Here is a 25,084-nt window from a genome sequence, read left to right as displayed (position 1 = left end):
ATATTATAATCCATAGTTTAGTGGATTAATATTATAATCTATAGTTTAGTGGTTTAATATTATAATCTATAGTTTTGTGGTTTAATATTATAATCTATAGTTTAGTGGTTTAATATTATAATCTATAGTTTCGTGGATTAATATTATAATCTATAGTTTAGTGGTTTAATATTATAATCCATAGTTTAGTGGTTTCTTATTGTAGTCCATAATTTTGTGGATTAATATTATAATCTATAGTTTTGTGGATTAATAATATAATCTATAGTTTAGTGGATTAATATTATAATCCATTGTTCAGTGGATTAATATTATAATCCATAGTTTTGTGGTTTAATATTATAATCCATAGTTTAGTGGTTCAATATTATAATCCATAGTTTAGTGGTTTAATATTATAATCTATAGTTTCGTGGATTAATATTGTAATCCATAGTTTAGTGGATTAATATTGTAATTCATAGTTTAGTGGTTTAATATTATAATCTATAGTTTAGTGGATTAATATTGTAATTCATAGTTTAGTGGATTAATATTATAATCTATAGTTTTGTGGTTTAATATTGTAATCCATAGTTTAGTAGATTAATATTGTAATTCATAGTTTAGTGGATTAATAATATAATCTATAGTTTAGTGGATTAATATTATAATCTATAGTTTAGTGGTTTAATATTATAATCCATAGTTTAGTGGTTCAATATTATAATCCATAGTTTAGAGGTTTAATATTATAATCTATAGTTTCGTGGATTAATATTATAATCCATAGTTAAGTGGATTAATATTATAATCTATAGTTTAGTGGTTTAATATTATAATCTATAGTTTTGTGGTTTAATATTATAATCCATAGTTTAGTGGATTAATAATGTAATCCATAGTTTGGTGGATTAATATCATAATCCATACTTTGGTGGATTAATATTATAATCCATAGTTTAGTGGATTAATATTATAATCCATAGTTTGGTGGATTAATATTGTAATCCATAGTTTAGTGGATTAATATTATAATCCATAATCCATAGTTAAAAAGACCATTATAAATTTAATCTAGTTGATATTGACGATTTGTAATGGTTCTTTTAGAAACGATTGTCCAGATATCTGTGTTTGTCTACAAAAGTTGAACTATTTCTCACTATTTATACAATTTGGTCCATGGATATCCATATAGTGGATATAAATTCTAAATTTAAAATTCCGAAATCGTTTGTTTATGTCACAATACTGTGGCATTTTATTATTTTAATGAAAGACATATAAATGCAAAAATTTCAACTGAAAAACATTAAATGAAAATTGCATCACTTTAGAACGGATGTATCCCCATTCTCCCTATCCTCCTGTTCAAGTTCTTCCTTCTTCTCAATAATATGGAGCGTGATTTGTCGAAAAAAAAATGTCACTGTCCATTTCGGGAAAAAATTTCTAATGGTTTAAAAATCAAGTTTAACCGAAAACCGTTAAATTTGACGAATATTTTTTCATATATTCCTAAAAAATCAACCTTGGTTATCAACCTTCATCAAACCAGCCCAAATCAAAATTATCAAGTCAACATAAACCAATCTTCTGATATGGCGTCAACTAAAACCAATCAACCAGAACAAAATATCAACCTTCACCAAAACCACAATTGATCAAACTAGAAACAAAGTCAACCAAAGTTATATCAACCAAAATTAAATCAACCAAAATAAAAAAAACCAAAATTAAATCAACAGACGCAAAACTTTAACAACAAAAACCAAACTTAGAAACTTAGAAAATTAATTCAAGTCAAATTACTGTAAATTAACCTAAAATAAATCAATCAAAATCAACCGTTTGTATTTGTATTCTATGCGAGAAATGGAATCAAGTCAACCCAAGTATTTGATTACTGTATAAGTGAAACCAATACAAACAAATTGAAATACTGTATTAGGGGGACATTACATTGCAGTTTTCTAAATGTTTTCACAAACTCTCAAATTAGTTTTAGAGTGAAGTTGTAAACAAATCTCAAAATTATCCAGGGTCCAAATTTTTGTGTGAGATAGCGCTGATCTACAACACTTGAACCCGTGAAAACTTTTAATCCATCTTAATCAAGAAATTCAAAAGAAAATTTAAATGCTTTAAATTCTTGCTTAGTCCTTTTTAAACATGTTACAGCATACTTTGGAGTTTAATTTTCTAAATTTGGATATTAGATTCCAGCTCTAATTATCGAATTTGAATAATTATAGAATTTCTGCTAAAATTTAAATGAATTTCAGAAATATCTGCACTTCTTATTCATCTAATATTAAGGATTATTAGAATATGTTTTTAACTTTTAGCTAATTTAAGAAATTAAGGGTAGGCTTCGCGCCCTTCTTTATATCGTTTCTGCACCTGCAGGTCTTATTCCTTAAAACATTTAAAAAATGTTGCTGATTTTCCTGTTTTAATTGAAGTTAATTTATTAATTCCAATATCTGATGTTGTAAACTTTGATACTTCAAACTTAGATTATTTAACCCTATCCCCGCTGGGGTACTTGAAAACCAGGATACGCTGGGGGGGGGGAGCANAGAGACGGTCGAGACATTGTCATTTAAGGAAGTTAGTAATGATTAAAACAAAGGGAGGCTAAACTATGTTGAACAAAAGAGTGTTCAGTCATCCTAGAGAATAAATGATTTCTCCATATTGTCTCCTCCATGTTGGCTAGACCGGGAAACGGAAATGGTTCCTTTCACTCGCGGATTTCTGCTTCGGTAACTTTTAGTTTAAAAGTCGTCTTTGCTTTAACAAGGTTAGGTCAGCAAATTATATCCACGTTAAAACATTAAAGTCACAAAAAATGAAGAATTATCTATTCATTTAAATGAAAAAAAATATAACGAATTGCAAATTTCTCCAACAGAAAAATATCTAAAAACTTAACAGTTTGCATAGACAATAAATGACCTAACAGAATCTGAGTTTTTGTCACAAACTCAAATTGTCTTATCCCTGTATCTTTACAATCTGATTATGTAAACCACTTATATTTCAAGCTTAGATTATTTGGTCAAACAGAATTCATAGTTTGAAATATCAAAGGTCTACGACATTGGGTAGCAAAGATATAGAGATTAGAAAAGTAGAGTTTGTGACAAAAACTCAGTTCCTTTGCTGAAATTCAAAATTTTGTATTGCTTTCTCTTGTAAAAAGATTTCCTTCATGAATTGATCCTGCTTTGAATGAAAAAAAAAACACTAAATAACATTGCTAAATATATATATGTATAGATTAGAATTGTAAGAAACTAGCTAGAGATGTCACTAATCTTTGAACGTGTAAGGTTTCAGGTTGAGTAAGGAGGGGGGAGGGGGAGGGGAGGGCTAATGTCTATTCATAAATGTAATTTGATCTATTCCATGTCCTTGTCGTCTAATCTTCTGTCTCCTCTTTTGTCTGCGTAAGATCTAGGTTCGGTTTAATCAAGATAAAAAGGCTTTGACGCCCCGCATGTTAGGTTCCACATGGAGTAAATCAGTCCTGGATCATTTGCTTGACAAATAAAACTAAAAAGCGTGAATTAAAGAAGCTTGTCTATCAAATTACACTTCTTCAAGTTATTTATTACATTTTACATCAGTTCCTATTTTTCTTAATAATAAATTTGAACATATGGTTGCGGCGTAATAACAGTTTTCTCTTGATATGTTACCACGCTGTATATAATCAGTGTGTATTAAACCATCTTCAATAAATCCGCGAAATTGCTGTGAAATTATCCGCAAATTCACTCAGTGTACTAATAGCTCCTGCTCACACTGTCCCGACTCTCCGCAGAGATCAGACCGTGATCTGCGATGTGAACCTCCGTGATAAATATGGCTCCGGAGCTCCACCCCCCTACTCCCCCCCGGCCCCCGGAAGCGCCCGGTAGCTGTAAGGAGGAAGAAAGAAACCAGCAGAAGTGTGTTTGAACTCCTACCCTCAGGGTTGATCTTACACCCTGCCGTATATGTGAACTTGGACTCACCAGAGAACAGTTCTAAATGAACTTTTAAAGTGATATTTTATGATCAAACGTTAGAATTGTGTTTAAATTCAGGAAAGTGGAATAAACATAATTTCATCTATTTCAAAGATATTAACCTTTATAATTTCTCCCTATTCTCTGACCCCTCAGACAATTTATGTCCAATTTCCGTAAAGTTTGTAGAAAATTGTTAACTCTGCAACCTATTGGTATTCTCCTGGGGGTAAAGTGGCAAAGTTGGAGTCGATTAATTTCCTATCTTTAACTCCCCCCACTCTTTTCTATTGAATAATCCATTGGGACTTAAAGTCAGATTCAGAACTTTTATTGAATTGTCCATAAGCCAACTTTCAGGTTTCAATTTTTTCTATTTTAAGACACTTAATACCGGCCCCAGTTTCACAGAAACTGAGTTTTTACGACAAATTCAAATTTTCTCATCTCTATATCTTTGCAACCTGATGTTGTAAACCTTTGATATTTCAAAATTAAAATATTAAAGTTTGAGGCAAAACCTCAGTTCCTTTTGACATTCCTATATCTTTCAACCTGGTGGTATATATATATACCTATAATATTTGATCTAGCAGCATTTTTATGTCTAAGACAACAGGTTGCAGAGATATAAAGAGTATAAAATTAGGGGTTGTGGCAAGTAATCAGTTCTCTTGTAAATAATTCATTAAATTATTGAATTCCAGTTGAAAACAATTTTAATTTATAGCGTTCAAAGAGTTTACGAACCGTTTTATTGCTTTCAAACAATTGAACTTAAATTGCGTTTTTATTTCTGATTTGACTATTACTCTCTAATTTCTTAACTGTTTCTCTTTCATTTTTAAAGAGACGGTCGAATTATCTGCGAAATTTCTCTTATTTTGAAAAGCTTTTCTTTAACTTCGATATAATTATCGATTTAACAGACATCTTTGTTTTTTCTTTCTTTTTTAATTCTTAGAATTTTTAGATTTTTATCTATTCTAAAAAAGGACTATTATTAATTGTTTATGGCACCCTAATTAATAAATGGCCGCTTGGTTCTTAAAATTCTAAGACATTTTCAGTTTACAAAATATTGTTGCTATCTTTTTTTTATATAAAAATGTGTTAATAATTTCTGTTTCGATAAGCTCCATGGTTATTGAGTTCACTTTAACGATTTCAACCTTTAAAAATAAAAAACTTTCAGTTTTTAAAATTTTGTTTTAATTTTTTACTCTTTGTTCATTCTGATCTATTTCGGTTTTATTTGGTTTGGTTTAGATCTACCCTTCTTTCCTTTTCCTTATGTCGCCTGAGGGCAATTTTTGTTTACAAAGAGGATGAAACAGCATGATCTAGATCTATTATTGCATATTGAAGATATTATAAAATATTCATATCCTTCGAGGTTAACAGATTATCCATTCTAATTACATTTGTCAAAAATTTTCAAAAATTGATGAATAATTAACTATTTACATATTTATTCTGATATTGGTTAAAACCAAACATGGTTTTCTTTGAAAACCTTTATTTCCGGATTTAAATGAAACTACCAACCTTACACCTGCTTCCATCTATCTATCCATCTATCTATACATCTATCTATCTTTTCTTCTATCTATAGATCTATTGAACTCTGTGTTTATCTATCCCACTATCAGGATCTATGGTTGGCTGATTGTGTCCAATGTGAGAATCTTTGGAATTAGAAAATCCGTGAATTTCTCCAGAGTTAGAGAAATCCGTGAATCTTGGAATCTCAGATTTACACTGTACAGACAAACTGTGATAAAAAATGCCGGAATCTAAAATCTTTCTTCTCCTTCTTCCTCTTCTTGTTACAGGTTTTAAATATTTATTTTTACAAGTTTTTAAATGAAATATATTGAATATGATGTTTGTCATTACTGATACAATATAACGCGGCGACGATAGATAGATAGTTAGTCCATGTAAATTGAAAAAGCAGCTAAACCGGAAATGCAACACTCTCAATTAGAGCCTATTCAGATATATTTCCATATCGATATGATGATAATATAGTTTCATAAACAACAGGTAGCAGTTCACATACTTCTCATGTAGATTGTGGTGTGCACTGAATATTTCATCTTTCTTGTAAATTGCAATCCTTGACGACTTTTAATGATCTGAAGAAAAAAGTTCCACTAGTTTCTGGTTTTCACTGTATGATTTTTTAAATGAAAGGATTATCATATTTGTTGAATTTAGTAAAATAATATGGTAAAATTGACAGTTTAATAACACGATGAACCCTAATGAAAACTTCAAAATGTCCGAACTGAACGCATCCGAATCCATCAATTTTTTAATTATATAATCAGACTGCTTTTAAATATTTAAATACACTGGAGCTAAACATAGTTTGCTGACAGCACAGCACTGTAATTAATAGTTTTATTAGCAGCAGTTGATGTTTGGGATATTTTGGTGAAATATACAGGGTGGGTAGAAATAAACTTACTCCCCCCCGATTTTTTTAATTTTTCTAGACCCCTCTACTGAAAAAGCACAACCTCACGTGATTTTACTGTTTTGTTATTAAAAAAAAACTTCAGCAGAATATCGTTATTACAAATAATAATTTTTAATATTCTAGAAATTATTGCTTGACGGTAAAAGATATAAAAATGAATGAGGGGGGGGGAGTAATTATGGGGTATAAAAGATTATTAATACCCAAGGGGAGGCCGGAAAGGGGGTGGGGGGGGGGGCTATAGCAATAAATTTATTAAAATCGTGACAAAATAACATTGAATTATAAAGTGAATTCCCCCGCATAACAATTTGTCCAAATATGGCGGAAGGGGTGAAATATATAAACTGAAAAATAATGTTCAATTTAACGAAACATTTTTTACACTTTTTATCCAATTTTTTGTATGCTGTATTCAAGTGAGAAACTGATCAAACATCACAGTTCATTCCTTAGTTTAGGCAAAAACAGATGAGGGAGGGGGGAGAGATGAACTTAAACGTTTCGTAAAAACATGCATGATGAAACCAAATGGGCTTCCAAATGTTTCCAAAAATTTAGTAATTTATTTTTGAAAATTGCCAAAAATTAACATGAAATAAGTAACATTTTTTCAATTTTTTAATTTTTAATTGTGGTTTCTTTATTAAAGTAAAAGTCTTTATTAAAGTAAAAATTAAAATGACAGTTCTATTAATGACCCTCCCTTGATTCTTTCTGAAAGCTTTGAAATGAAAATACCTCTGTTTTCCTTGTTAAAACTCATATTTTACCACTAATAATATTATCAGANGGGGTTCCACAAACTGTTTTCAGGAAATCATGATAATCAATGCGTAAATTGTATATTTTTAACCCCCTTGTTTGTATTCAATCTATTTTATTGCCTGAAGAATAGGATGAAACAGATCTAAGAAACAAATAATTAAGTTACAGCCAGAATAATTCTGTTACAGTAGATAACAGTAGATTTTTCAACAGAAATAACCCCATAAAAAAACTTTCCCGTTCATTTCAGATGTCCAAAATTTATTTCTGGTTCCCCCCCCCCCCGTCTATCATTTTACAAGGTTCTGGGAAACATACTTTTTTCTAACCTAATAAAAAAAGTGTAAAGTGAGAATTTGATTTAATTCCAAACTTTTGATCTGAGGGACGCACAAAGCTTTGTTGTATATAACCATTATTTATATATATATTATATATAATATATTATTTTATATTTGCGTATTATCCATTATTCGGCATCCTTACATAAAGCTAACAAAGAAGATGTACTGCAAATATTTGTTTATTCTTAGATTACTATTTTCTCTTTATCATTGTTTACAGTACAGTATTATTCTCAAAGTACCCTTATTCTTTTTCTTGTTCTTGTTCTTGTTCTTGTTTATCTTCTTCTTCTTTATCTTCTTCTTTTTCTTCTTCTTCTTCTTGTTCTTGTTCTTGTTCTTCTTGTTCTTGTTCTTCTTCTTCTCTAAGGCTAGAAAGACGGGCGCGAAGCGCCTTGAATTTCTAGTATATATAAAGTTGTAATCTCATAAGTCATGAACCATTTGACCGATTTGCTTCAAATTTTATTGCGTAACTCGGGAGAACCACAAGAATGTTCTTAGCTTAGTTTTGAGATTCTATAATTTAACAGAGTTTGGAACTATAGAATCCACTCTTTTTGGATAAAGTAGCGAAAAATCAAAAACCGGGTTATTAATTTAGAGAGTTCCTCCCGTTTCTGTATATTATTCTTAAAAGACGCGCGCAAATTTCCCGCTTCTGAAACTCGGTTCTGATTGGTTGAAATTTATACACTTTTTAGGATACAATTACAAGATTAGGTTAGTCTCGAGATTAAGAAAAAGAGAGGATCAAGCATTGATCTTGATATCAACCATTTAAAATTTCCCAGCTCTGGACACATTTATTTAGAGAAAAATAGCTAAAATCGTTATTTACGACCAAGTGCGGGTAAAACTAAGAGTACCCTGGGCAACACTGGGTTCTCGAGCTATTATTATATATTAGTTTGTTTTTTTAATTACAAGATTTAGCAATTTTTATAAAAGAAGACCCCGAAGAGTATTTATATACACAATCTTTTATTTAAAAAAAAACTTAATTTTGATTTTATTGAACGAAATAAAGGAACACGATACGTGTTCGATTTCGCTTAAAGCGGGAAATTACCTCTGAATTCTAAGGCCTTGGGGGACATTTAATACATTGTGAAGTTTTATATCTTTATTGAAATATTTTAATCTTGCGGGTCTAAGGTTGGCTTTATAATAGTTTATAGTCGAACATACACAAGATTGGGTGTGGAGAAACTTGCCACAAACACTAATTCTTATATTATAGTTATAACTCTGCAACAGATGTTGAATACCTTAGATATTTTAAACCATAAATGCTGCCGGATCAAATGTCAAAGGTCTAAACCACCAACTTGTAAAGATATAGGGGGTTATATAAATAAAGTTGTAAAATCCGTCTGTCTGCTCATAACTCATGAACCCATTGACCATTTTGTCTCAAATTTTAATTGGGGAACTCGGGAGAACCGCGGGAATCTTCTTAGTTTGAGTTTTAGATTCTAAATTGATTGTGTCCACTTCTATAGGGAAAAATAGATAAAATCATAATTTACGAACAAGCGCGGGCAACGCTGAGATCTCCAGCTGATCTATCTATAAACTTGTAAAATATAAAATATGTGATAATAGATTTAAAGGGAAACTAAATGATGAAAAATATAAAATGATGGAGCCGTTGGCAGAATTTTACAATTGCCCATTAGGATGAAATACTGGAGCAATATGTCTAGAAAATATGGAAGAGGAACGCTTCTAATAAATAAATATTTTACAGCAACAGTAGTGACAAGAATTCTACAAATAATTGATTACAAGATTCAAATATTCTCAGCGCTTCGCACCCATTATTTTATTTGACTTTACAAATAAGTAGTTCATTTACAAACTAAGGAATTGAGTCTTTGCCACAAACTCAAATTTTCTTTTATATTTTGAACTTAAATTATTATATCTCACCTAATTCATAATTTGAAATATCTAAGCACTACAACATTGGTTTGTAAAGATATTTTGATTAGAAAATCAGAGTTTGTGGCAAAGACTCAATTCCTTTGAAAGTTAGTGTAGAAGTGGACCGTCTCCGACTGTTTTGAGGATTCATTAAAAAAATATTCTTTTTAGGTTTGAAATATAAATCTCTCTCACATTAATCATTTCATTCATGATGGGTCTACTATATTAAAGAATAAATTCATTACCTAGCTGAGAAATAGGTTGACAACTTGACATTACTATACAGTATACACTAAACAACACAAAATAAATCTTTCTTTAGATCCAGATCATTTTTATATTAAACTTTGTGTTTCATTTTATATTAAGTGTACATTTAAAGTGCAGTTCAGTTGTGTAAAGGAGATGTACAGCAAATATGAACTGCATGTTTTAAGGTTGACCGTACAGTACAAATGTAGAGTAAATGTACAGCAGAAATTTTTTATTTGTTGGTAATTGCGTATTTTACATGCACAGATGTAGAGGAGATGTACAGCAGAAATTTATTGCGAATTTTGTAGGTTCACCGTACAGTACAGATGTAGAGGAGATGTACAGCAGTGATTACGATGCTCCAGAGGAATTGAAAGAAGCAATAATTGTCCGTACTCCAACGTAAGTTAACATTTTAGTTTTATCACTGGAGAGCCCTTTCCCCATCCCACACACTATTCAAAACAGTGGCTTTTAAACCTAAATATGTTTCTTTAAGATCTATTATTTGTGAATTCTCCCTTTATTTGCATAAATAAACCTGTGACACTCCCCCCAGATCAAGTTTAATTGTCTCTAATTGATAGCAATGGTATTTAGACACATTAGAAAGATTATTCTAAGCTTCTATTTATATATTTAGGGGGATTAATTTAATCCAAGGAAATTCATTTATTGGATATTTCAAAAAATACATTTTAACTTTTAAAGTTTTTGTTGAAAAAGTAAGTTACACTAAACTAAACTTATTTATTGATAAAAAGAAACATTAGTTCTCATTAAACCCTTGAAAGGTATAAAAAACGCTAGGTGCGCCACTGCAAAAATGTTTTCTTAATTTAAGTTTCTGTTGTAAACACAATTGCTGTTATATTTTGTGAATTGTTGAAAGGTTTATTATAATAAAACTAAATTATATAGCCCCTAATCTTGCTATAATGTTTAATTATAGCCTCATATATATGTGAATGTTCAATTTGTAATTATAATAATATAGAATAAATGAAGCAAACAAAGACGTGGGGGAACTTGTGTACACACTAGTTTATTCAATATACAGGGTGACTATAATAACAAAGCTAAACTTTATAAAATAACACTTTTATAAAAAAATATTCCTAGACTTTGAAAATTTGAGAATCAAGAAGTTATGCAAATATATTAAAAAGACCCAAACCTCAAAATTTCTTTTAGCAAAATTTTTGTTTTCTTACTTTAAACACCTTATTTGTAAAGTATAGATTTAAGCATATATAAATTATATAAATGCTTTAATTGTCTATCTGTCGTTTGTCTTGTCTGATCGGGCCGAATTTATCCGCATAAAATGTTAAATACTGAAAAATAGCAACTTTCCGAGAATCAGTAAAAAGTTAAAATATTTAATTGTTAAAGCAAGATTCTGTAAATTTTGAAAGTGTACAATTCACGTTTGTGAATATTTTCTGTTTCTCCTGTATTCTTTCATCCTTTTCATCCTTATTCATCCTTTTTCATCCTTTTTCATCCTTTTTCATCATTTTTCATCCTTTTTCATCCTTTTTCATCCTTTTTCATCCTTTTTCATCATTTTTCATCATTTTTCATCATTTTTCATCCTTTTTCGTCCTTTTTCATCCTTTTTCATCCGTTTTCATCCTTTTTCATCCGTTTTCATCCTTTTTCATCCGTTTTCATCATTTTTCATCATTTTTCATCCTTTTTCATCCTTTTTCATCCGTTTTCATCCTTTTTCATCCTTTTTCATCCTTTTTCATCCGTTTTCATCCTTTTTCATCCGTTTTCATCATTTTTCATCATTTTTCATCCTTTTTCATCCTTTTTCATCCGTTTTCATCCTTTTTCATCCTTTTTCATCCTTTTTCAGTTAGGAAATGCCGATTTTAATATTCCACTTAAAAAATCGTATATACTATTTAATTATTTAACTATTTGTTGGAAAACTAAGGTTTTTTCTGAGCACTTTTAGTTTCTGAGCACTTTTAGTTTCTTTCAACAGCTGGTAATCTTGTTTTTATTGCAAACATGTTTACTACTATAAATACATATTAAAAAAATAATATTTATCCCAAAAACCAAATTTAACCTTTAAATCTCGAACATTATACATAAATATATATATTTTTATCAGCCCTTGTATTTTAAAACACACTTATATGTTCAAACAAATAGCATTTATATTTGAATATTAATTTATTTGTGTGTGCATGAATATTTTTCATTTAAAACTTTTTATCCAATTTGTATAGTTGGACAGCTGACATATTCAGTATAGAAAATATAGATTATAGTATAGATAAATTTAATATAATAGGCTTTTAGGACGCTTTGCGCCCCCTTTCCTGAAAATAAATTTAGCTTTTGAATATTGCTCTGAAAGTCGGCCATTTTAAATCATTCTCAAATATTTACAGATTTTTCTATTTGAATTAGCGCATTTTCTAGACTTTTTTCCGGGAATATTTATTTCAATTTCGATGGTCCATAATCCTTCTCTGGGTCATGTGAGGTCCCACAAAGATTTGGGCCCAATCGATTCAGTCGTCTTGACGTTTTTTGGATTCAAACAAACAAACCGTCAAACATACAAGTAAAGTATATATAAAGATGTCAAAATATAAAAATTGATTTTTTTTGAAGGTTTGAATCTGATTCAATGTCTATGCTGGTCAACGAGGGGGAGACAGTTCGTTTACCTTGCATGGTTGATAGATTAGAGGGTAAAAATAATAATACTAATAATAATAATAATAATAATAATAATAATAATAATAATAATAATAATAATAATAATAATAATAATAATAATAATAATAATAATAATAATAATAATAATAATAATAATAATAATAATAATAATAATAATAATAATAATAATAATAATAATAATAATAATAATAATAATAATAATAATAATAATAATAATAATAATAATAATAATAATAATAATAATAATAATAATAATAATAATAATAATAATAATAATAATAATAATAATAATAATAATAATAATAATTATAATGATAATAATAATAATAATAATAATAATAATAGTAATAATGATTATAACAAAAGTCCTTATGTTAGAATTCAAAGTTTTAATCTTAGAATATGTTATGTCACAAAACGTACTGCACTTAATTGAAAACAACCCGTCTCCAGTTAAACATGTGTTTAGGATTTGTACTACTTTGGAAACGAGAAGAGAGTATTTTGAGCGCAGGAACACAGATTATTAATCCTAGATACAGGATGGATACAGATACTAATGGAAACCAGTTGGTTCTAAGCCAGGTACAGATTAGTAGTATATCAAGACAATATGAGTTTGAGGCAAGTATCAAGTTCTTTAAGTCACCCAGTTGAAAGTTCCAGTGCAGTAAATTGTGAACAGGAAAAGAAACTTAAAGAGCTGTTGTAATTTATTAATCGCAATTCGTGAAGCTAGATTTAAATAAGACAATTTTGCACAAAGGATTTGAGTCTTTGCCATGACCTCAAATTTTTTAATTATAATATCTTTGCAACCTAATGGAACAATTCTTTGATATTTCGAACTTTACATAATTCATACATTGAAATATCTTCGGTATACAACATTGGGTTACATAAATATAGGGATTATAAAATAAGAGATTGTGGAAAAGACTCAATTCATTATAGATTTGGTATTACGAATAGAACGTCTACATATTAAGTCCTAGATGAAATATATGCCAAAAAATTATTGTTACATGTATAATTACAATGTATCCACATACAATAAACCTATTAACAATAATTAATTGTTTTACTTATATATTATATTTTGAGATTATTCTTTTATTTTTAAAGGGATTGTAGAAGTAATTCAAGTGTTCCTTCATATAAAAAAATGCCATATTCGAATGACAACGGTATCGGCCTTTTGAACATTTCTTTATATCTAGGTGACCCCAGATGATGAAGGAGAATATATCTGCCAGATCTCATCATACGATCCTAAATATTTAACCCACAAGTTGACTGTCAGAGGTAGGGTTACATTTTTATGTATTTTTATGGATGCATTTGTATATATTTAGTATCTTAATATCGAAAAAAAACCTTTAAAGTTTTTAAAATTTAAGAAAAAAATCTGACAGAATTTAGGGTTTTGTTCATATTTAGTAATACTATCGTGTCATCATAACTTTCTCTACTTTTTCATTTAAAACATATTGAAAATATAAAAATATCAGGAGAAACAAACGTTAATATTTAATTTGTCAAATTGGGACTCGGACCAAACAGTTTAATCAATGTGGTGTTCGAAAATAAAAGCCATAAATTATGACATCAAATCTGGTCTTTGAGTCTTGAGTAAAAGTATGTGTCCTTACTGTACAGATATTTTCACGATATATTTCTATATTGTTTCATTGTATTCTTGTATTCTTGTATGCACATGGATAACATATTGATAAATAGTATACATACACTCCAGTTACATTCACAGATCTTTCATTGTATTCTTGTATTCTTGTATGTACATGGATAACATATTGATATATAGTATACATACACTCCAGTTACATTCACAGATCTTTCATTATTTAAATTCATTCCACGGATTAAAGGGTTAAGTGACCGTACCCGTTAACCCTATCCATGTTGGCTATTTTTGTCTAATATAGGTGGGAGGGGGGGGGGAGGGGTTCCCCCACACCTATGACTTTACCTTATAGATTTGAGATAAGGGAGTGTGATACATTTGGTAAAATTCGTTTACAACTATAATGTTGTAAAAATTGAAGAAGTTTAATCGTTTATGATGTAAGCCGTTTTTAAATTATTTACAACTATAATGTTGTAAAAATTGAAGAAGTTTAATCGTTTATGATGTAAGCCGTTTTTAAATTATTTTTCTTGCTTAAAAAGCGCTTAATTCTGACAATTTCCTCAATTGTTTCCACTTTTAAAGCGAAACAACGGTTAAAAAATTATTTTTAAAATGTTGAAACATGAATACCACATTCATTCCTGATTATAGAAAAGCTTAAAGAGTACCATTGTAAATTGGACAGTAGCTGTATTCATGAAATGTCACTTGCATGTTGCAATACATGCAAATAAAAAACATTTTGTCTTGTCAAAGCTTAACTTTTATAAATGGAAAAATATGAATATCACTTTTTACTTAAATAATTCAATAGGGTTACATTCATGGTACAATACCTTGAAAATTCAACCATAAAAATAAATGGGGAGGGGAAACAGTTAATTTTACGCTTAAAAAACAATAGTGTAGGTTTTGAGTTAAAATAGCAACTAGCGTAAGATACATACAATAAAGGGGGATTGGGATTAAGCCTCCCCTTGGGAATTTTATATAGGGGTTGAATAGGATAAGAGGAACCCATCCTAGATTTATGAGTCTGATTGGATACCAGGGGATGGAGGAGCATTGTCTGTTGTATAAAAGGGTTATTTTATTCTATAAATATCAAATATCTAAACAGATATATTGATTTCATTCTTCCTTCATTCTAATTTACATAATGCTACCCCTAATTATATGCAAATGTATATATTTAAAACATAAATTGAACACAATACAAGTTTTTATATAAACAAGCACAATGAATACATGTTACGGTTTGTTCAATATAAAAGATGAATGTTTATACGGGCGTATTGTACTGTACTGTATTGTACTGTATTGTAGTAAAAAATGAATTTAAATATTATTGTAGGATAAACAAACCTATAAACCCTTTAATGGTTTAATGGTTTAATGGTTTTTATGGTGGCTGAAGTCTTGGACTCTATGCTCTCTATGTTATTTATATTTCTGTATGGTCTCAATGGTTTCTCCATTTTCCATGTTCTTTATTTTCTTTATTTTCTCTAAAGCAGCTTTGGAATATATAGTTCTCTAGTCTGTATTTGTTCTATGTTCTCAATGGTATCTAGGTTCACAATGTTATGAATGGTCTCTATGTTCTCTATGTTATTAATGGTCTCTATGGTTTCTATGTTCTCTATGGTCTCTATGGTTTCTATGGTCTAAATGTTCTGTATAGTCTGTATGGTCTCTTTTTTCTCTATGGCCTCTATGGTATCTATTTTCTCTATGGTCTCTATGGTTTCATTGTTCTGTATGGTCTCTTTTTTTATGGCTTCTATAGTATATATTTTCTCTATGCTCTCAATGTTCTGTTAAGCCTGTATGGTCTCTTTGTTCTCTATGGCCTCTATGGTATCTATTTTCTCTATGGCCTCTATGGTCTCAATGTTCTGTATGGTCTGTATGGTCTCTTTCTTCTCTATGGCCTCTATGGTTTCTATTTTCTCTATGGTCTCAATAGTATTTATTTCTGTATGTTCTGGATGGTAGACTAGTTTGTATAGTTTAAAGTGTACTTCCTGTCATGTCCCTAAAACACCTGTTTCAATCTATACATGTAGAGCTTGTAGATCTAATGTAATGTAACTAAAATATAGAATATTTTCACAAAAATAACCGTTCAAAAACCGAATATTAAGAATTTGTTGGAAAATGAATAGATTCTTTGCCACAAACTCTGATTTTCTAATCCCAATGTCGTAGACTTAAGATATTTCATGAATTCTGTTAGATCAAAACACCAGGAGAACTGCTTGTAGTCATACTTGTTGTGTTTAGTTGAACCAGTGATTGAGACTACACCAGGAGAACTCCTTGTAGTCATGCTTGTTGTGTTTAGTTGAACCAGTGACTGAGAATACACCAGGAGAACTCCTTGTAGTCATGCTTGTTGTGTTAAGTTGAACCAGTGATTGAGACTACACCAGGAGAGCTCCTTGTAGTCATGCTTGTTGTGTTTAGTTGAACCAGTGACTGAGAATACACCAGGAGAGCTCCTTGTAGTCATTCTTGTGTTTAGTTGAACCAGTGACTGAGACTACACCAGGAGAGCTCCTTGTAGTCATGCTTTTTGTGTTTAATTGAACCAGGGATTGAGACTACACCAGGAGAACTCCTTGTAGTCATGCTTGTTATGTTCAGTTGAACCAGCGATTGAGACTACACCAGGAGAACTCCTTGTAGTCATGCTTGTTGTGTTTAGTTGAACCAGTGACTGAGAATACACCAGGAGAACTCCTTGTAGTCATGCTTGTTGTGTTTAGTTGAACCAGTGACTGAAAATACACCAGGAGAACTCCTTGTAGTCATGCTTGTTATGTTTAGTTGAACCAGGGATTGAGACTACACCAGGAGAACTCCTTGTAGTGAGAGAGGGTGAACCAGCATCTTTATCTTGTAAGGTAAAAAAAAACTATTTGAAAAATTCAAAAATAATTATAAAATGTCTAAAGTAATTATAAAATGTCTAAAGATTACTATTGAACTATGAGTTTTAAACTCATTAGAAATGGCTTTCAAAAGGTAGCCTTGTGGACACTAAACATGCATTTCAGCAATTCCATACTTGTTTCTACTAGTAATTATAGTATTGATCAACTAAATAATTTGTGAATTGATTGATTGTAGAAGTTAAGAATTGATCTTTATTATTTGTTAGATTTTAAAAGGAAGTCCTACTCCTGCAGTAAACTGGGTTAGAAAACATAAACCTGATCAGCCCATTCAAGGAACTGTAGTTCAATGGAACTCTGTTACAAGGTAAATATATAGGAACCCATTCAAGGAACTGTAGTTCAATGGAACTCTGTTACAAGGTAAATATATAGGAACCCATTCAAGGAACTGTAGTTCAATGGAACTCTATTACAAGGTGAATATTTAGGAACCCATTCAAGGAACTGTAGTTCAATGGAACTCTGTTACAAGGTAAATATATCATTCAAGGAACTGTAGTTCAATGGAACTCTGTTACAAGGTAAATATATAGGAACTCATTCAATGAACTGAAGTTCAATGGAACTCTGTTATAAGGTAATTATATAGGAACTCATTCAAGGAACTGTAGTTCAATGGAAATTTGTTACAAGGTAAATATATAGGAACCCATTCAAGGAACTGACAAAAGATTTTTAAATTTTCCTAATTTTATTCTAATTTGATACAATTTGTCTAGGCATGATGCTGGGCATTATATTTGCCAGGCAGATAATGGTTTTGGTCCTGATCCTGTTACAAGGGAGGTTAAACTTGAAGTTCATCGTAAGTATCTTTATAATATTTAGAACGTAAAATAAACAAATAAAAATTTTAAATTCAAAAGCTCTTTTAAACCTGAAGAAAATTTGAAATAAAAATTGAATTTTTCAATATTTCTGATTTTTATCCTTTATCATTAATTGCAATTATTAATTGCATTTAATAATTATTAATTCCAAATCTTCTCAAATTACTAAATTTTGTCATGTTTAATCAATATGTGCAATACTTGATTGGTCTTTTTATTTGGTCCACATATTATTATGTTTAGTTGGTCCACATATTATTATGTTTAGATGGACAACATATTATTATGTTTAGTTGGTCCACATATTATTATGTTTAGATGGTACACATACTATTATGTTTAGATGGTCCACATATTATGTTTAGATGGTTCAAATATTATTATGTTCAGATAGTCCACATATTATTATGTTTAGATGGTTCACATATTATTATGTTCAGATGGTTCACATATTATCATGTTCAGATGTTTCACATATTATTATGTTTAGATGGTCCACATATTATTATTTTAGTTGGTCCATTTATTATTATGTTTAGATGGTCGAAATATTATTATGTTTAGATGGTCCACATATTATTATGTTCAGATGGTCCACATATTATTATGTTTAGATGGTCCACATATTATTATGTTCAGATGGACCACATATTGAGATAGGAGAAGAGTTCCTGCATACAGCTGAGGGGGAGGAGGTTCGAATTCTCTGTAATATTCACTGTTCTCCCAGGTTATCTTCTATATAATAAAGCTCTATATGTATATTTGTGTATATGTAAGTTTTTTTTTTAATTCCATGGGCAACGCCGGGAACTTGAGCTAGTACATATTTCCTTGTCTATATGTTTGTCCGTTTGTCCTATCTTGTAAACTTCAATGAAAACATAACATTTTATTATTATGATCTTTAAATATGATGAGAAGAAATGCCTGCAGATTACAAATAGAACAAAAAGAAGATAAGAGCGTTAATATTTATTAGACTGAAAATAACTCATGCTATAAAATCAAATTCAGTTTTTTTGTGGAATTAATTTGATATGGCTTAGTGGTATCTTGGCAACAGGTTCTGATATGGTTTTTGTATATTGTACACAGTAAATGATGTTATTGAAAAATATCTATTTTTTAAAACCTTTAAAAACTTTCATCCTTTAACACAAGGTCTGTAAATATATCTTTTTATGGAAGATAAACCATGTTTTTTGTCTTTTTTATCTCCAGGCTTAGAAATGATTTATAACTGACTTTCTGTCATATTTTATAATATAATAAACAATAAACATGTTTTATTCTTGTAGTAGAAGGATATCTTGTAGATGGAGTAGATATAGATCCATCTAATCCTAACTACTATACTAATATATATATATTGTAGATGTGAGACAGGATGGAGTAGATATGGAGTAGATATAGATCCAACTAATCCTAACTACTGTACTAATATATATATATATTGTAGATGTGAGACAGGATGGAGTAAATATGGAGTAGATATAGATCCATCTAATCCTAACTACTATACTAATATATATATATATAGTAGATGTGAGACAGGATGGAATAAATATGGAGTAGATATAGATCCAACTAATCCTAACTACTATACTAATATATAGATATATTGTAGATGTGAGACAGGATGGAGTAAGGATGGAGTAGATATAGATCCAACTAATCCTAACTACTATACTAATATTATGGGGAACACACACACCCTTACCATTCTGAAGGTAAGAATAACATAAGTGACTGATCACTGGCTGTTTACTCATATTTTTAAAATTTCTTAAATATAACGTATATTAAATTGTTGAACAGTCCCTTTCTTAACTTTAGAAAAGTTTCTTGTTTGATGTTTCTAAATTTGTGACAAGTGTTGTTTATTGTGAAAACAAGTTCTTCTCTTGGATCTAAGAACTCCAAATATATTTCAAGAACTTTTATATTTTAAACCTTCTCCCCAGAACCAGTTATTTCAGTCAGTTTCTTTAAATATTAATATATAGTTTCGAGTAAACAGGATTTAATCCCCTATTCAATCCTCACTTCTACAAATCCAAACCTAGATTTAACTCCCACAATTAATATTTGGATTATTAAGTTTTGTTTTCTTTCAAACAAATATTCAATCAGAAGCGTATTCAGGGGGCTCAGCAAGTGAAATCTATGGATTTCAGGGGGTTTTTAGGCCCCAACAGGTGCTGAGCCCTCCCTGTAAAGAACAAAGTTAAAGCCTACCCCCCTGGACAAATTCATAAATTCGCCCTTGCCTTTAATAGAAACTATTAACATATTGAAATAGAGCTTAAATCAATCTGATTTTTAAAGTGAAGTTACGTTTTTAAATATTCAAGCATTTCCTAGGTGTTTTGGTGATGATTTTAAATTTCAGATCAAATCATTTATAAGATTCACTTTTGTGGAAAGGTTCTGAATAGGAATACATTCTAATTTTCGGTATTTTTTATCTTTGAAACCTAATGGTGTATAGTTTACACCAGCAGGTTTCAAATAAGAGTTTGAGGAAGATTCTCTAGATTTTCGGTATTTTTTATCAAAACAAGCTATTTTCTTCTCAGATGGGTTCCGAGTTGTTTGGAGATTATACTTGTACAGCGAGGAATCAGATCGGAGAAAAGACCGGAACCATCCAGGTTTCAGGTAAAAACAAACCCTCTACATACATAAACTTGTAATCTCTAGTCTGTCTGTTTGTGTGTTTGTTTGTTTGTTTGTTTGATCATAACTCAGGAACCCCATTGCCTAAATTTTGATTGGGGAACTCGGGAAAACCACTGAAATGTTTTTAGTTTTGAAATTCGAAGTCGAGTGAGTATACTTTTAAAGCGAATATTTAGTTTCCCGGTAAAATCGACCAAGTGCGGGTAAAGGGCAGGAGGAACTATGAGTAACCTGGGCAGCGCCGGGTTCCCAAGCTAATTCTAAATAAGGTTTTGACACAAACATTTTAAAATGTTGGATAACTTAAAATACTTTTTTCAGGTTTGGCGCATCCAGCGGTATTCCAGGATACAACACTTAGCCCTTGGTTAGATAAATTCTTCTTAGAGTGGAGTGTACTTAGTAGATCACCAGTACACTCATTCACCTTGGAGTTCAGGTACTAGAGTACACATTCATACTAGAGTACCCATTCATACTAGAGTACACATTATACTAGAGTACACATTCATACTAGAGTACCCATTCATACTAGAGTACACATTATACTAGAGCACACATTTATACTAGAGTACACATTTATACTAAACTACCCATTCATACTAGAGTACACATTATACTAGAGTACACATTATACTAGAGTACACATTATACTAGAGTACACATTTATACTACAGTACACATCTATACTAGAGAACACAATAATCTTAGAGTACACAATAATACTAGAGTACACCTACCTTCAGTCGCAAGCTAAAACTTAGATACATTCTAAATCAGATTCCAAAACCCAAAATTATATCTGATTGGTCTTTTTTTTAATCCCTACGTATTTGCAATTTAAGGAGTAAGCATATTTCAAACTATGTATTCTGCTTAATAGCTTAACATATTAAAGGTTTACCTTATCAGGTTGCAAAGATAAAGGGATTAGAAAATATCCATTCCAACCATATTATACATATTTAAATGTATTGTAGAGCTGAACGTGAGTTTAGATGGAGATCTCTGGAGGTAAAGTCAGCTCCTAAACTTGAAAATGAATGGCAAGGATCTATTACCCTCGAGGGACTGGGATCTGCCACCAGGTATACAAATATATATATATTTATGTATATATATATATATAAAATATAATTTAAATATTTAAAACTTGAAATGACAAATCAATTCAACTTTTCTAATTTATTCTCTGCTCACTGTTGTGTGATAAAGGACTCTATGCAAAGATTCTTGGGGGAATAAATATTTCTTTATTTTCTAATTTTGCAACGCTTGAACCGAAACTAGGCATGTTTAAGACTTTCATTGCTTAAAGTTAGTTTACAATTAGTTTTGAATATATTTATTCAAAATACAGATTACGAAAATAAAGAAATCCTCATTCTTTTTATGAAAATTAAAATATATAAATTGGATGTTATTCTAAAAGTTTTGTTTTATTATGATCATATTGAGGTTTAATTAAGACCTAAATAAATAATGTATATTTCGTAATTTGTTCATTTTAATTAAACAAATGCATTCAAACATGCATTTGTTGGATTTGCCAATTTTACAATAATTTGTTTTAAAGTTTTGATGTAAAACAAATTACTTTTAAATATAAGCATTCACAAACTGATAATAATAATATAGCCACAACTTTTCTAGAATTCAGGTTTTGCAGTTTTAAGACACAACTGAGCAGGCTTTTGATACAAAATATTGACACTAACAAAATCACCTGAATGGTAGTTTGAATTAGTTTTCTTCAGTTTTATATCTTCTGGCAGGACCAATATTTTGAACAATGCAACAAAAGAAAAAATTTGCAGAGAATAGAATTTTGAAACATAGGAATTGAGTCTTGGCCACAAACGCAAATTATGTAATCCCTATATCTTTTCAACCTGGTGGTTGAAACTGAGATTATTTTATCCAACAGTATTCGTCGTTTGAAATAATTAAGGACTACGAAATTGGGTTGCAAAGGTATAGGGATTATAAAATCACAGTTTTTGGCAAAGACTCTATTCCTTTCACCAGGAAGATTTTGACGGAAGCCCCTGAAGGCTAAATATTCTAAAGCCCCTGTCACCCAATACCTTCTTCAATCAGAAAAGATTATGACCTGGAAAGTAATTATATCTAGAGAATTATTAATATTTGTATTATTATGTTTAGGTATGAAGCTAGAGTAGCAGCTAGAAACCAATATGGACTCAGCAAATTCAGCAAACCATTCCTTTTTGCCACAAAGGGAGCAGGTATTTTCATGATTTTATTGAAGTAGAATCTGAATTATATTGGAATTTTCTTTAATCCCTTCAATTAAATAATGTCTGAAACGGTTTAAAGCAGTAGCATTTTTTCCTAAAAAAAAGATTTTGTTTTAGTTAAAATGAAATTCCCAGCATCAAATCTTCTAGCTATATGAATAGTTTAAGATAAAAGAGAAACTAAACATTAGCCTGAAATTTTAGCTATATAGCAGAATTCTTAGATTATAATATTAATGCTGACCATTTTTAAGGATTAGAAAATTGAAAAGTGTTCAGATTTGGGAACTTTTGAATGGTGGATATTGGGATTAATGCTTGATCCACTATCTTTCTTAATCTCAAGATTAAATAATGCTTGTTCTCCTCTTGTTATTAATCTCCAGATTAATTAACAGATCAGGATTAAGGATATTTCATTCTAAAGTTTTCAGTTCAGTTCTTATACACAGTTAAAATCAGTTTTCTTAGACTTCAGATATCACAGTAGTGTAAGCGACATACCCCCCTCTCATAATCATTTTTTTGATAAATCTAGTTTTTTAAAGTTTTTATTATTTTTTTTATTTCAGAACCTCTTCAGCAGCCATCAGTGTCAGGAGTAGATTCCTTGTTTATTAGCAAACATATCCAGCTGTTTACCACCTTATTAGTTGTTGTAAACCTCCTGTAGAAACCTCGCTTACTTAACACCAATCAATTAATACCAGTGATTTTACCAAAGACGATATTTGCCACGTGTGGACAGTGCGGCACTGCCGCGTGACAAAGTGAACTAAATTCAAAACACAGGGTGAAATCTTTTCTTTTTTACCGTTAAACAATGTTCAATAGAAGTTGTAATACAGTTTTCTATGTGATTTAAACATTCCACCACTTTTAGAATTTCATGCCATGAGCTTAAAACTAGTACCAGTCAATATGTTAGCTTCATGTATATTGTGAAATACAAGGATTTATAGGATTTAAACTCTTATTACATTTTTTTCAGAGGTTTTCAGGTCTTCTTCAAGGTCCTCTTGATTGACCAAACAGATACAAAGTTAAAAGAAATTCTATTTAAAAAAGGAAGGATTGATTTATCCATGATAAATAAATAAACATAGATAGCTTATGTACGCAAAATCACCAAGAATTGTACAGTCCGCGAATTCATACTTTTAGGGGTCAAAGTGTACTTCAATGATAAGCGGAGTCGTTTGGTGTTTTAATGGATTTCATAATTATTAAACCACTCAGGAGTGAATTTTATTTCACTTTGCAATTTATCATATTGACGGGAACTGAAGAAGGACTAACTTTTATCTCTACAGAACTCATGTACACCACAAGTACTCAATGACATAAGAACAGCCAATTTTCACAAACGACCTAGTTAATCTATATAATAGGAATATCTTTAAAACATCTCTGTACATTTATATCTTTCAAGTTGAAAAATGTCGTCTTATGCGCAATCTATCTTTATCTATGCATTTATCAAACAATCTGCTTGAATTAGGTTTTGTACAATAATTCGTGGTTCGCTTAGTTCTTCTACTTATAGATGAGCAGCTCTTTTGTAAACAAACAACATTTTTTGTGAACGTATTGTTTTTTGGAACAAACAAACAAATTAAGTAATTGCCACAAACTAAAATTTTCTAATCCCTATCTTTGCAACCTGGCGGTGTAGACCTTTGACATTTCAAACTGATGTAATTCGATCTAACATAATTCATAGTTTGAAATATTTAAGATCTACAACTTTGGATCGAAAAAATATAGGGATTAGAAAATCATAGTTTGTGGCAAAGACTCAATTCCTTTTTTCCGAAAGATTTTGAAAATGAAATAGTTTTTAGTCTAGTGAACAATAAATACTTAATTCTTCTACCTAGAGATGGGCATCTTTGTTGTAAACGCACGACAATTTTCGTGAACGTCGGTATCGTTTTTTTTTTGTTTTGGTATTGTTTTTTCCTTAAAGATTTTAGAAAATAAACAATCGTTACCGATAGAATAATTTTTGAAACACACCTACTGAATGAACTTTTTAAAAAACTATCGTTTTTTTTAAATGAGCGAATTATTTGATTAAACAAATGATTTTACTTAGCTGTTCAGTATGAAAATGAACGAAATGGCTCGTTCATGAACAATGAATGAAGGAAATGATAAAACCATGCGCATCTCTACAAGGAATAGTTTAAAGGGA

At 30.2% G+C, this 25,084-nt stretch overlaps 1 protein-coding gene across 1 annotated transcript; it reads left to right on the top strand.

The window, feature by feature from the left end:
• The first annotated feature begins 5,654 nt into the window (after positions 1-5,654).
• Positions 5,655-23,851, top strand: LOC111715427 (neural cell adhesion molecule 1). The gene is made up of 15 exons (XM_023490745.1): positions 5,655-5,836; positions 10,097-10,190; positions 12,429-12,508; positions 12,967-13,082; positions 13,718-13,802; positions 16,981-17,057; positions 17,315-17,415; positions 17,831-17,916; positions 18,581-18,671; positions 19,572-19,674; positions 20,524-20,605; positions 20,948-21,065; positions 21,607-21,714; positions 22,793-22,875; positions 23,460-23,851. The coding sequence occupies exons 1-15, from the start codon at positions 5,788-5,790 to the stop codon at positions 23,558-23,560; spliced, it is 1,374 nt and encodes a 457-aa protein (XP_023346513.1). The 5' UTR covers positions 5,655-5,787; the 3' UTR covers positions 23,561-23,851.
• The last annotated feature ends 1,233 nt before the right edge of the window (positions 23,852-25,084 follow it).

The sequence above is a fragment of the Eurytemora carolleeae genome, unplaced genomic scaffold (assembly GCF_000591075.1).
Source record: "Eurytemora carolleeae unplaced genomic scaffold, Eaff_2.0 scaffold1780, whole genome shotgun sequence".
In the NCBI taxonomy this organism is placed as follows: Eukaryota; Metazoa; Arthropoda; class Copepoda; order Calanoida; family Temoridae; genus Eurytemora; species Eurytemora carolleeae.
The sequence above is the reverse complement of the archived record's forward strand: the minus strand, read 5'-3'. Positions and strand labels throughout refer to the sequence as shown.